Source organism: Nematostella vectensis, chromosome 7 (assembly GCF_932526225.1).
Source record: "Nematostella vectensis chromosome 7, jaNemVect1.1, whole genome shotgun sequence".
NCBI classification, from domain to species: Eukaryota; Metazoa; Cnidaria; class Anthozoa; order Actiniaria; family Edwardsiidae; genus Nematostella; species Nematostella vectensis.
In genome coordinates, this window is record NC_064040.1 from 11,974,527 (window position 1) to 11,988,356 (window position 13,830).

General features: G+C 37.6%; 2 protein-coding genes across 2 annotated transcripts; one reads left to right on the forward strand and one right to left on the reverse strand.

The window, feature by feature from the left end:
* LOC5510741 (dr1-associated corepressor homolog) lies at positions 1-9,320 on the reverse strand. The gene is made up of 2 exons (XM_001631160.3): positions 7,433-9,320; positions 1-2,792 (listed from the first exon to the last, which is right to left on the reverse strand). Exon 1 carries the CDS (start codon positions 9,195-9,197, stop codon positions 7,455-7,457), a length of 1,743 nt encoding a protein of 580 aa, XP_001631210.2. The 5' UTR covers positions 9,198-9,320; the 3' UTR covers positions 1-2,792; positions 7,433-7,454.
* Positions 9,321-12,438: 3,118 nt separating this feature from the next.
* On the forward strand, positions 12,439-13,365 carry LOC125568308 (transcription initiation factor IIB-like). The gene has a single exon (XM_048730262.1). It carries the CDS (start codon positions 12,439-12,441, stop codon positions 13,363-13,365), a length of 927 nt encoding a protein of 308 aa, XP_048586219.1.
* The last annotated feature ends 465 nt before the right edge of the window (positions 13,366-13,830 follow it).

The window sequence follows — 13,830 nt, forward strand, 5'->3', positions numbered from 1 at the left end:
TTTTCGTGTTCGTCTTTATTTGCACGTTATATCACTCCTTCACATGATAACAAAGTGAATGGTAAAATAATTTGTGTACTACTCCCTTCCCTGGTACAGTAATCAATACGCTTATCTCGATCGCCTTATCAGCCTCACTGGCTTACGCCTTTCTGCCAGTCGACGATAAGATTAGACAACCTAAGTTTCCGAAGACGACGGAAGCAAAAACAAGTTAAATGGGCTCTTTATTTTACTGCTTTCGTTTGTTTGACAGCAAATCACAAGGGAGGGGAGGGTTAGTGTTCCGGTTTTATTGGAGAACTAGTGTGCGTATATGCAAGTTGAGCTTGATAAGACGATGAGAATAGCGGTAACTTGTGCTAGACGAACTGTTTAAAATGCTTCTTTTATTTACTACAACCAACAAATCTATACAAGATCTGTTGAATTATTTAGAAAAATGCAGCGATTCCAGGAATTATAGGGTAAAATGATAATGTGGTTGGAAGATTCAAAGAAAAAATGCCGATTATTTTCGGTAATTATTATCTTACGGATTGTAATTTGAGTTAATTATTATAGGTCTCTTATAAATTAGTTTTAAGATTTTAGTTTTTAGTTATTAAAGATCCTGAAATATTGCACACATTTTTCTTTATTTACAATCTTATGACTCGCGCTAATGTGAACACATTCGGTCATCAGTCGCTTCAAACTAGTCAAATGACAGCCAAGCAGCCAATCAAAAAGGGTATCGAAATAAATGAGCCAATCAGAAACGATCAACTGTTGAATGGCTACCGCTACAGAAAAAAAGACTTTTAGGAAAAGCTATACGATTGATTGGTTATTAATAAAAAAAGATTCAACCAATAGGATTTGAGCTAGCCAGACACAGTCAATCAAATTAGAATCGTGAGCATCACTGATGACAGTAAGTGTTCACTGAAGTCGCCAGGTCGCTGCAGGCGTCCGGTCCAGTTCAGTGTCACGTTAACGACAAAATAATACTATACACATCTTTATATTACAACTATCAATATCTATGCCAATTCGATTTCAATCTGAAATAATTTAATACCAGTAGAATAAATATCTGTCACCACAACACTTATCCCGACTATGTCGAAATAGACAAATATAATGCCAAACTATATTTCTTTACAAGTTCTTTTTTTTTTTCATTTAACGTGAAATTTGATTATTTTTTCAGTACATTAACGTACGGTGGTCGTTTCATTGGATGAAATAAAATTTTCGTGAATTTACCCGATTGAATAACTTAAAACTCTTTGGGTGGCGTACGCTTTGAATTGCCATGATGTGAACTCAACAGAAAGGATGCTTTGGCAGACCGAGTTGTCGTAACAGTTAAACCGGGAACAGCACATATATAAAAGTAATGTTATTCCGACCAATTACACGCGAACTTAGAAATTTTGAAAAAAAAAAGATAGCGCCTCATCGATCGGCATTACTAGAACCGCTTCACTCAACTGAACACAAAGACAAAAGAAATATTGGCGAATTACTTCACTGGTATCTCCCAGTATGGCGTGGAACCAACGCCACAAATGCTGGGCAAACAATCCTGCCAGTGTTTCCTCAAATTTCAGTGTGCTATACAAATTTCAGTGTATAACTTCTCGCTTGGGATAAAAATAAGGGAGGCAGAGAAAAGGAATAAGGGAGGCAGAGAAAAATCTCGAGAAATCTCATTCAAGAAATCGTGTCCCTTTGTATTCACATCAGACAAACAAAAGCGAGACGCCATCAAATAAAATATTATAATATATCCCCGTAAACCTTTCATATGGTCAGTTCTAGACATGCATAATAATGGTAGTCTTAAATAAATATCTTTGCATATATTACTCTTATAATAGAAATATACATTGCTTCTTTTTTTCTTGACGTGATATCCCCCCTAGATAATAAATATACCGCCTCCACATATCATGACCTCTTCGGGGTTTAAATGTCATACTTCCAGGAATTATTTCAATCTGTTTTGTCTTTATGGGAACATCTTTTTTTTTAAATTTAATCTCTAAGTTTGTTAGATAATGTCTTTGATGTAGCTGTCTCCTGAAGCAACAATCTCCAATCATTTCAATTAAATTTCAGATGTTCATTAATCTGAAAGGAAGCGAATTAATGCCAAGAAAAGGCAATGATATGAGGCGATTAATAGCATACCCTCTTTTTTTTATCAGAAAACTCTATAAATCACAATATTATAGATACGTCTTTCTGATCAATTTGTGCTAATGATGTGGCACTATGCAGACACTGTGATGTAGTGACATCTAATGCCTAGATCAATGATAAAACACTTTGCTGATGCCTTTGCTTAGAAAAATAATAATAATCTAAAGATAATTGAGTGCCATGCATTTGAAGGCAAAAGTGAACAAACAATATCTAACGGGTTTTTTTTTCAAATTACTCTCAACTTCGCTAAACGTGAAATTGTCACTACAAGCTATGTAGTAATCAAATTGCTGGTCAGTGTTGCATATCACTTTGCTTACCCTATTCGTATATTCCTTACTATTTAATAAAATAATTTTCTGATGTTAGGTAATTTGGAATCTATACAAACCTTAATTTTTGTGACACGACCTTTCAATAAGGTCATCGGTGAATTATATGAACAAGGGTTTAATATACCAATAGAGATGAGATAACATCTCCATAACAAGACCACACCCTTTTAATTATCCCATGTATTATAGTTCCCCTACCTAAGCAAAGGGCGGTGTTGGTGCTTGTCAGTTCTGTCAACCAGCTCTTGCTGACGAAGAAATCTACAAATTAGAAATTCAAGAAAAAAACATGAATTACATCCTAAGAGCAACTAATGTAGCAAGGTAATATTGCCTTTTTTACAAGGAATGTTGAAAACTCATCCTACTGTTTCAACTCAAAATTGCCAGACTGATTAACAATTGTACTTGTACAATATGCCATCAACACAACATTTGTCAGTGTAATAAATGTTTCAGACTTATACCCAGAGCTTGATTCTAATAATGATGTTATATACTGCAACCTCAGAGTATCCTATTCTCACGATTTAGCGTAACTCCTGCACTAGCCCTTTAAGATTATTTGTGTGGTTAGAGATTGCAATTAAAGCTACTCTCTTATATCGCTTTGAGATTGAAGATAATAAATAGATATTCTTCTTTTAACATGAATGATATCTACTTTTTATTATGACTACTCAGCCTATACTCAGACATTTGGCTGCAAATACACAAGTAGTACTTGAAATAAAAAAATTATAATCCTAATTCATGGATACACCTTTGGAGATTATTATCATAATACTTCCTTCATTTGCATGTTAATCTATGTCTAGGGAAAATACTTATTTCACATATCATATATTTCTATCTGTATGTGATAATAACTTTGAAAAAATCTAAATTCATTTAAAAAAGGGAAATGTAGATTTCTAATCTAGAATAATGTCCAAAATTATTATAAAACATGTGTCTGAATTGACAATGATAAAAAATGCTTTCATGTGTAATTATTGCTATGCAGACTGTCATGAAAAATTTATTGAAAATGTGCCTATGCAATTTGTATGACTGAGCATTAAAAACCATTCAGTTTAGCACAGGAAAGGATGAGATGAGCCACATGGGGCTGACGCTTCGTCACACCATTAGCAAAGTCAGCTGCAGGCCTCTATGCGACCACCTGTTAGATCACTCGAATACTAAATGTCAGAAAAATAAGGCTTGAAGTAAACTTGGCACAAGCTAGCTTGCTCATAAACATAGGGAAATGTCCAAAGAGTCAGAGCATAAAGGCTTTGAAGGTGCATGGAAAGCTGCCTTATACATATGTCATAATTCAGCCTATATATGAGGAGATTTGAGTGGAAAAATAAGCAAGTGTTTCTATCAGACATGTTAAGTCCCTCGGCTCTGATAGAAGATCTCTGGCTTCATCCAAACATTTTTCCAGTTCTAATTTCCAATTCTAAAATACATTAAAATGTACTGTTCAATTGTACAAAAACACTTCCAGACAGGGCAATTAATGGCTTTTGATAAAGAGGCGGAGTTGCATGTGACATCCATTTTATATTTCTTACTTAGCTTTAAAGACCCTAATTTTATCAGGTTTATAGACTAGAAGAACATTTAACTAAGTAATCAGCCAAAAAAAAAAGAAAGAAGTAGACAACAAATGTACTTTGCTTTTAAAGTAGGAGGCAGTACAGGTTAGAAAGTGACAAGAGTTATTGCATTTATATGTTAGAAAAGGAACATCTTTTCTCAATAATCTAACACATTATCATAATTTTAAAATATGGCAGCCAGATGAAAGCCTCTGAAGTTCACTTTTCCCTACCTCTAGACTTTAATAAACATGAAAAATGACATGTTGTTATAAACTCACAAGGCATGCACCCTTTTCGATATTCTTCTTCTCAATAGGTGTTTTAAATGGTATACTTGTAGATGTATCGTGTGTGAAGATTCATTAAAACCTACAATTGTTAAAAAGCATATTGTTTAAAGAAAAAAACATGATATTTAGAAAAACAAAATTTCACTCAAAAAACACTCAACATTTGCCAGGAAAAATAACTCAGAGTGTGTCATACAATCATCTATCGTACCATAAATTTTATGGTAGCATTATCCCTGACCAAAACATTTTGCTGACAGAACTGCTTGCTCTGGATCCAAAAAACACTGTAGAATGACATTACTCAGTGTTCTTTCTATTTTGCCAAAATGGGATGTACTTTTTTTGTTTGGTATTATTTTGCTAGACAGAAGTACCAAACTGGGGGCAGTATCTAAGTGAAATGCTCATTAAAAATAGTATTTAACTGTCTCAAAAGAGTCAGCGAATCATTCATGATTAAGTACTTAGAATTAAAGATACCAGCTTCACTGAGCTTTATTTGTCTAATTACTACAATTGTTTGAGCAATCTATAATAAAAAAGAGGTCTTAAATGAAGGCACATATAATGTAAGAAAAATGCATCTTTCGAAATCATCTCTCTTACAGGAGACAGGATAAGAAAATTGTTTATTTTTAGATGGCTCATTGTGAACATCACTTAAAGTATAAAAGATGTAAAACAACCCTGAAAATGCTTCATTGTCAGGTTCACCTATAATATTTTATCTCTAGACTAACATATTTTTCAAATTAGCTGCAAACAAGACTACTTTATTCAACATGCACTGTAATTGCATACATGTACATGAAAAAAAAAAAATATATATATATATATGCAACCATTCAACATCATAAGTATATAAGCAACCATTCAGTTGCTTATTACAACTCTAGAATGGAGCCAGACTGGACAATTTGTCTGATGATGCTTACTAAAGGGTGATGCTTGTGAACTACAAAAACAAAGAGCAGAAGAAAGCTCCCTTGCTGAAAAGTGCATAACCATTTATTCGACATTAGAATAATGTTCGACATTATTCTAATATTCAACATTTCATATTATAGGTGAAGTTTTAAGAGAAAACTAAAATATGCAAAATAGACTTTATTATGGAAAATGTAATTTTACCAGCTTTAAGAGGAGATTTATCAACAGGGGACAGTGAAATATGAGCAAGGGACAATTTACACACTAAATGTTTTGTATGACATTGGAGGGTAAAATTAGACCAGTGCAAATACTGTAACAGACTAAACCTTCTAGGGTTAAGCTCTAATTTTAGAATATTTTGCTATTGAAAATTAATGGTTACAAATGAAAATCTAAAAACCAATCAATATAAGTCTGATATTATTATTGTACCATTGTGTCTCTGACACAAAGAGCTTATAGCAAGTAAGTTAATGGTTCTAAAATCTTATGTCCAAAAGCTAGAGGTCAAATAAAATTGTTTATTGAAATGATTTAAAACATTGTTAAGGCAATCACAAATATTAAAAAAGTAAAAAAAACTGAAATGTCACAATGTCCAAACGTTTTACTGGCAAGGATGAATAGAAAACACAGTGTAAAAATGCATTATAGCTTTTGTGATTGAGTTTATTCATATGGATTTTGTGTGATGTTACTTATACACAAATAGGATCAAACACACTCTGTGGCTTCTAGGAAAATATTAAAGCTCAGATGGATAGAGGTAGACATTCAAATATATTCAGAGTTGTTTATCGGTGCAGCAGGAAAAATACACCGCCACAAAAACCCACCCACTCAATTCAAATACAAATCAAAATTTGAATATTCCCCTAGAAAGGTCCTTAAAAACACAGCACATCGACCTTTGGTTAGAGATTTTTGAAATGATATTTTATGAAACATCCTTTTTCTAATGTAATTACTAAAATATTAGATTTGGATTGATTTATTTAAAAAATATATATAATAGAAAAGATCATCCATCTTCCGCCCACTCACTAAGGTCAATACCACTTGATTAAAACAGAAAAAAAGAAAAAAAACCAAAAAGGGATGGCTTTTCTTTGTTAAAAATCAAAAGCCAGTAGATACTTTGTCAGATTTATGTATTTCTATTGTGCATTTTCTTTTCTTTAATGAGTAACCTCAAAAATAGTTTAATAAAAAATATTCATCTGAAGGTTGAAATTATCTTATTCAGGGAAACAGAGAATTCTAAGACTAAAAAGAAGAAACTATTTGGGCAATTCATCAAGTATAGTGGTATTGGGCTGATCAAAATGTAATGTTGAATTTTCTTTAATCACTTTCACAAATAATGATGTTGTATTTCAAGTAAAAACCACAAACAATAATAGAGGTCTGGTTTCTCTATAAACAAAACTTTGTTTTGACCTCAAAAGTACCACATGTACAATTAAAAGAAGTTATTCAAATTGAACTATTTTCAAAAGTGGGATCCTATTTTACGCATCTATTCAATACATATTGAAATTCTTAACTGTATGGCTTTGACTGAGCCTAAAGACTTTAAAAAACATTTCTAGACTTGGTTGATTTGCTTTGAAACATATCAGATAGTATACCTACAGATAGTTTTGTTATGTTTATAGAGACTTGCTTAAAAGTGCATAATAAAACATTAAGGTTTGAGTCAAGGAATTGTTTAGGTGTTTTGAATACAAACACTTCCATTAGTTGCCAAGTATATAAATAACAGGGTCTTTTCTGTCGTCTATGATCACTAACCAAGCTTGATAAAGATGCTAATAAAATGAATGAAATTGTTCATCACAATGCAATAAAATATTTTGTAAAACCAAACAAGAAACTTATAGCACTTTGAAACGTTTAAAAACAATGGAGAAGCATTGAAAAAAATAGGAACGTCAAGAATGAAAAAATAAAGCTCTTAAAACAATTTCCCAGGAAATTAGATCTACAGTGTAGCATAATTCTGAGTTTTTACGGTAATTAGTAGTTCAAGTTACTGAACTCTTTCTTAAAGAAATATAAAAACTCAATAAATACTTACAAATCCTAAGAAGATACTTTCATCAATCAAGATTAAGAGAAGCAAGCTCCTCCTCCAAGTCTCGTTTCCTGGACAATTTCTTGAGCTGATCACAGTCCAGTTTCCCCCCAGAATTCTTCTTAGCTTCAAGCTGTTGGATCTCACACAACTTTTTTTTCAACTTGCGTCCAAGCTTTTCCCGCTCAGTTTTCTTCTTTGCATCCATTAATTCAAAGGCTTCCAGTGGTTCAGGGGATATGTCAGATCCTGAGAGATCTCCGTTCAAGCTTGGTGGACTCTCGTCATCTGTATCAATCACATGGACAATTTTCTCCACTGTGACGGTAGTATTGTCCACTCTTACCAGGTTTATGGGGTTCTTGGGAGGGAAAACCCTACGGCTATTGCGTGGCTGTCGTCGACTTGTGCTATAGTGGGTGTTACCATTGCAGATAGCTTCCTCTCCAAGGCTGACATCAGACTGACCTGAACTGTTGGAGTCAGTCTCGCCGTGGCTATGGGAGTCGTTAGAGCTAGTGTAGTAATAGCTGTGGTACCCGTTTCCATTCTGACAACCATTATAATGGTTATTATGGCTGCTGTAACTATTATGTCTACCATGGCTATTGAAATGGTTATTATGGTAGTTGTTGTGACCATAATGGTTGCTGTTGTATCGGCCGTTTGAGTGGTTGTTATGGAAGTTACGGCGTCTGTAGTTTGGTCTGTATGGTCTGCCAGTGTACAAAGGACCATACTCGTAGTTGACGCCTGGCTGTTGTACATACCCAGGCTGGAATGTGTATGCCGCAGGATATGCTGACTGTGGTGGTACTGATGTCATCATAGGGTAGCCGTTGGTGACGGTAATGTAGCTGGCTGGCATGTTCTGGTATTGTGGTATTCCCACTCCCTGGTATGGTTGAGTGATATAGTATTGAGGCGGCCATGCCGTAGGATATGTCTGTGTTGTACTGTCATATTTTTCCGACTCTTGGCTAGTAGTTTCCTTCTTGTGTTGACTGATAAGCTTCAGAAATTGATCCCGTTCTTCTTTTGAAGGCGCATACTTCTTGTAGTCGAATGATTTCTCTTGGCTATCAAATTGTTCTCCTTCGGTAGAAACCCCGGTTGATAGAGTTTCATCGGTCGACGATTCCGTGTCACTGTTCGTCTCTGGTAATTGCTTTTCAATTGGTATATTGTGGTTCTGTGGCTCGGATCCGTACATGTGTGACACCACACATTCTGAATTATCCCCAAAATTTTCGCCTTCTTTACCGCGATTTTCACCCGACGTCTTGATCTCTGGAATTGAATCCTCGCAGCTTTCTGTCGATACTGTTTGATTTTCTTCGTCAGTCACAGTTCTATAAAACTCTTCAATTCCGCCTACTTTTTTCCCACTCACACATCCGGCTTTCTCCGAATTTCCATCCGCTTCGAGACTCGGTTCGTTCAGTTGGGGTTTCATTTCTGTTTGTGTGGCCTCGTTCGCCACAATTTCTTCTTCTTGGGATTCTTTCATTTTTACTTCATCATCAAAACAATTCTTGGTAAAGCCATTTTTGTCGGAGCACAACATTTTGTGGCAGTCCATTTCCTGGGCAAAGATTAAATGATCGGGATTGAAAGGACATTTGGTCTTTTCGCCTTCGTCTAAAAACTTCTCTCTACATTTGACTAGATGGTCGCTCATCCCCGCCGCTTTTACTCGATGTTTTGATTCATAAGGACATTGAATCAATCTTTCGTTGTCGTCAACATCTTGGTCTTCCTCGTACATTCTATTTCGATCCCAAAGACTCTCGGTTAAGCTCCTCACAAACAAAAATGGCTCTGTTCTCGGTGTCAGCTGTTGCAATAACACAAATCATCCCTACTCCTCGGAGGACTTGGTAATATTTTATTTGTCTCTGTTGCACATGCGCAATACTTGCCACCCACCTGCCAACCGCTCGCCCCAGTTTCCCGGAAGTCACCATAGAATTTCCCCTTCACTTCTGTTCCGATTCTAATTTCTTATTTTCACCGCTTTTTTAAAGAAAAGTTCTAGAACACAGGGTTAATATAGCGTGATAGTTAAACAATTCAAGAATTCCACTTTATTCTATGTCCAGTTTAAGTCTAATTTTGTTTTTTTCCCTTGATATTTCTTTGCTTACGCGTTTATATCGAAAATGTCAATTTTATTTTCTTCCTGGCCGAAAGAAATTTCCCTTCAGCTGAAGTGTTGGATTCCGTTATTCGCTTTCGTTGTGTAGGCAGAAGAGAAAATACACACCCCCAATTTCGTTTAGCGAGACGGTACGATTCTCTCCTATAAACAAGAAATGCCGCTTGTTATGTAGAAACTAAACACAGTGGAAATGTCTCCCGAGGAAGTACTCTTGAAAGACAGAATCAAAGTGTCAAAATAAGGATTTTCGAATGATAAAGCAAGTCATTATCAACCTTACCAATAGACCAATATCTATCGAACTTAAATTTAAGAAAAAAAAAGACAGCATTGTGATTTTTAAAAACAACTTTTTTAATACTTTATTCATGATATTGTATATTATTATCTAGCCGTACATTATTATATTTCTTTAAATTCTGGGAAAAGTATATTCTCGGCCATGCGCTTTTACACGCATTTTCTGATCTGACTGTCCTCGCTTTTCGCCAACAAAAGAATAATTCTACTAAACGGAACTTTAGTCTGGCAGCTTCCAATTAGTTATTCCTCGGATCTGACTTAGACAGAAAATCCTCTTCTTAAATCCAAAACATTTCCAGTGAATTCTTGGGGCGGGCGAGAGATTCCATGGTAACTCGAATTACGAATCTTTCCCGCAAGTTATCTCGTCTCGTTTATCAGTTAAGGAACAGTATAAATGACATTACGTGGACCAAAAGATAACTTATTATCGCCTCAATTGAAATTCAGTGAGCTTTTTGTCAATTGTACAGAATTACCGGCATGTCATTATGGACATTTGGTTGATTCGCGACGTCGGTTTTTGAAGTCTTATCTTTTTGCGACTTTGTCACCCTCCAGACTTTTCAAAGACCCTTTCGCCTCAAAGAGCTAAAAGACTTGGAAAAAGCGACGCCTTTCCTACACTACGATATAAGTGCATCTTAAAAGATATCAATTAGCAATTGTAATGGACCAGAGAGTTTGCTATAAACATGCTATCCCTCGTATGATAAAAATCTGTCATCTTTATTTGCGCGCTCGCTCGACTCAGTAGTATGGTTTTACGATTCTAAAGCGAACCACCTTTATATATATTTTTCACGTCATTGAATTGTTATATGCACTCAAACTAAATACGCCCGCTCGCAAAGCACAGTAGGTGTTTTATTTATCCCGCTAACTGTACGTAAAAGAAGTTCATATGAACGCAGGTGAAACATGACTTAACGCCCTTTTGCATAAACAATAGTCATCATTCAATGTATGCCAAGAAAATATACATTAGAAAATAACTTTTTTAAACGGCAAGGATGAGTTCGTCTTCGCGGTCTATTGATTGTGAAAAAACTATTTTGTGGACCTATCCTATGTATTTTGGTAACTTAAAAGCAAATTACATGCGTGTTTACGATGATTTGGTTAATCTTGACAGTAAATGTTGGGCTTAAGGCTTTATGAGAGCATATTTTATCTAAAATACCAGAGAAAATCTCCCGCAAATACTCTTCAACTAACAGGAAAATAAACGCTAATGTTTCGGCGAAATGATCTTGTTAAACGGTTTTATGTTTGGATTTTTTTATTCAAAATATACAATAAAAACTGGAAAGGCAGGAAGCTTTAGGCATTTGAATATTTTGCGTTTTCAACACCTGTCCACCGTACTTTTGCAGCTTTTTGCCATGTAATGTTATCAACAGTTGGTTAGACTCAGCTCGGCATGTCGGGTAGTTGGCTGGGCGGAACCTTAATCAAATTACTAGAGAAAGAAACGAGTATGAGAAATACTAATTTCCTTCTAATCTTATAAGGCATCAGTCCTCGGTAGTTCCGTTGAAAATGTTTGCAATTTGAAATAATCTTCGACTTTTTGAGGTAACTCTAGTAGTAGTGTTTTGGCGCAGCTGGCGCAACTTTTTGATCTCCCCAAATTTCATTCCAAAATGGCGCGAAAGTCTCCACGCACCTCCGCCAAGCCTCGCGACCTGCGCATGCGCGAGTTTGCCAGAGATCTCTTGCACGACCACGCCCACCTGTCAATCACTTTGTCACGTGATAGCCAAGCCCACCTGTCAATCATTTTGTCACGTGATAGCCACGCCCACCTGTCAATCACTTTGTCAAGAACCTGTCAATCACTTTGTCAAGAACCTGTCAATCACTTTGTCAAGAACCTGTCAATCACTTTGTCAAGAACCTGTCAATCACTTTGTCAAGAACCTGTCAATCACTTTGTCAAGAACCTGTCAATCACTTTGTCAAGAACCTGTCAATCACTTTGTCAAAAACCTGTCAATCACTTTGTCACGTGATAGCCAAGCCCACCTGTCAATCACTTTGTCACGTGTCGCACCTAGGGGGAGCTCGGGAGGCTATTCTGGTCTAAAGACGTGTGGGGTCCTAGATAAAATGACATTAAAGACGGAGGTGAAGATTAAAAACGATGCGGCTACAGCCGGCGGTTGTTCGGTGCTGGAGGTGAATGTGAGTAACACTGCGGATGCGGAGCCTAAACACTGCTGTTGTGACGCTGATTACTATGAAGACTCAGAATACGGAGGCTTCGACCCCGTTGGGTTTGTGTCCGGAGCGGCGACAATTGTCCTTGGTGTTCTAGCAATGTTAGTCTCCATGCCACGGTATGGCGAAAAAAGATGGGTAAGATACTAGTCCACGAATGTGGTGTGGAGACTTTAGACCGCACCGCCCCCCACGCGGACCCCTTCGGAAGTCTTAGCAACCACACACATCACACCCAGAGGGAGCTCGAGGGGATAGCCTCTCAGCTTCACATCTAAAAATCTTTTGAAAAGTGGTTTAAAGACGTGAACAGTTTAATAAAATGGAGGAACGAACAGTTGAACGTACGGCTGAAGATCGGTCACCACCACCATACAATATCCCCGGCGGACCGGTGCCTGAGATTAACGTCCCCACCCTCGTGCCGGAATTTGCACTGTTTGATCGAGCCCTCACCGAATACGAGACTAGTAGAGCCTTCTTGGGAGACGAGGATAGTAGTAACACCCTTTGCAATCATGACGACCTAGTCACAGAAGACGGGGTCGCTAGTTGCTTAGAGTGCGGGGAACAGATGCAGCGCGTGATCGCGCACGAAAGGGAATGGGGTTTTTACGGACATTCCGACGGCAAACGGTCTTCGAATCCAAGTCGGGTCCAGGTACGTAGGTCTGAGGATAGAAATATTGACAAGGATGTGGAGAACATGGGTTTTAGCGGGGTAATTGTAGCCAAAGCTAACGAGATATACACTCAGGTGACGAAAGGCCAGATTTTTCGCGGCGACCCACGGAAGGCGATCGTCTTTGCGTGTATCTACTACGCCTACAAGATGTCCGGTAAGTGTCAGACACCGAAAACCTTGATGGAAACTTTTGGATTGAGCAAGAAGAGTTGCCTTAAGGGTTTAAAAATCTTCAGTATTAACATGCCTAAAGATTACCTACTACACGGAACGTCTCCCACCGTCGTGGACCACATTTGCGACGTGATGGACAGATTCTCGGCGTCCCCCGCACAGAAGGGGGAGGTGGCCCAGCTCTACTACAGATCTAAGAACCGCTCGTCTGAGTTGAATCGCGCTCGCCCACAATCCTTTGCGGTCGCTTTAACCTATTACTGGGTACGGCTAAAGGGGGTTGATATTACACTTAAAAAATTCTCCGAAAGAACGGGCGTCTCCGAGTTAACCATCAGTAGGAAAGCGAGAGAAGTGGCCACAGTCCTGGGTACGCCTGGTGTGGTATGATGTTTCCTGATTTCCAGAGAAATCAGGATTTCCAGAAAACTGTCAGTTCGGAGTAGATGTGAATTAACACGTCTAAAAAAATCCGAAAAAAGTGGTTTAAAGACGTGGATGTAATAACAAAATGGATATGCAAAGTGCTGGAAGTCTTACAAATCTCACCGTGGAGGATCAAGCCGCCACCTTAGCGAGGTGGGGAGCCGCAGACTTTGACGCCGTTATGGAGCGCGCGGCGTGGGAGGGGTGCGTCGAGACCGTGAGGTTGTGTAAGAGTTGGGGTGCGACGGATTTCGAAAAGCCGATGGTCAGGGCCGCAATGAACGGCCACGCCGAGATCGTTAAGATGTGTTGTGAGTCGGGCGCCTGTGACTTCGTGTATCCAGCGTCCATGGCCGCGAAAGGCGGCCACGTAGAGGTTTTGAAGGTGATGGATGAGTATTGTGCCGACGGAGGAGAGGCCATGACCGA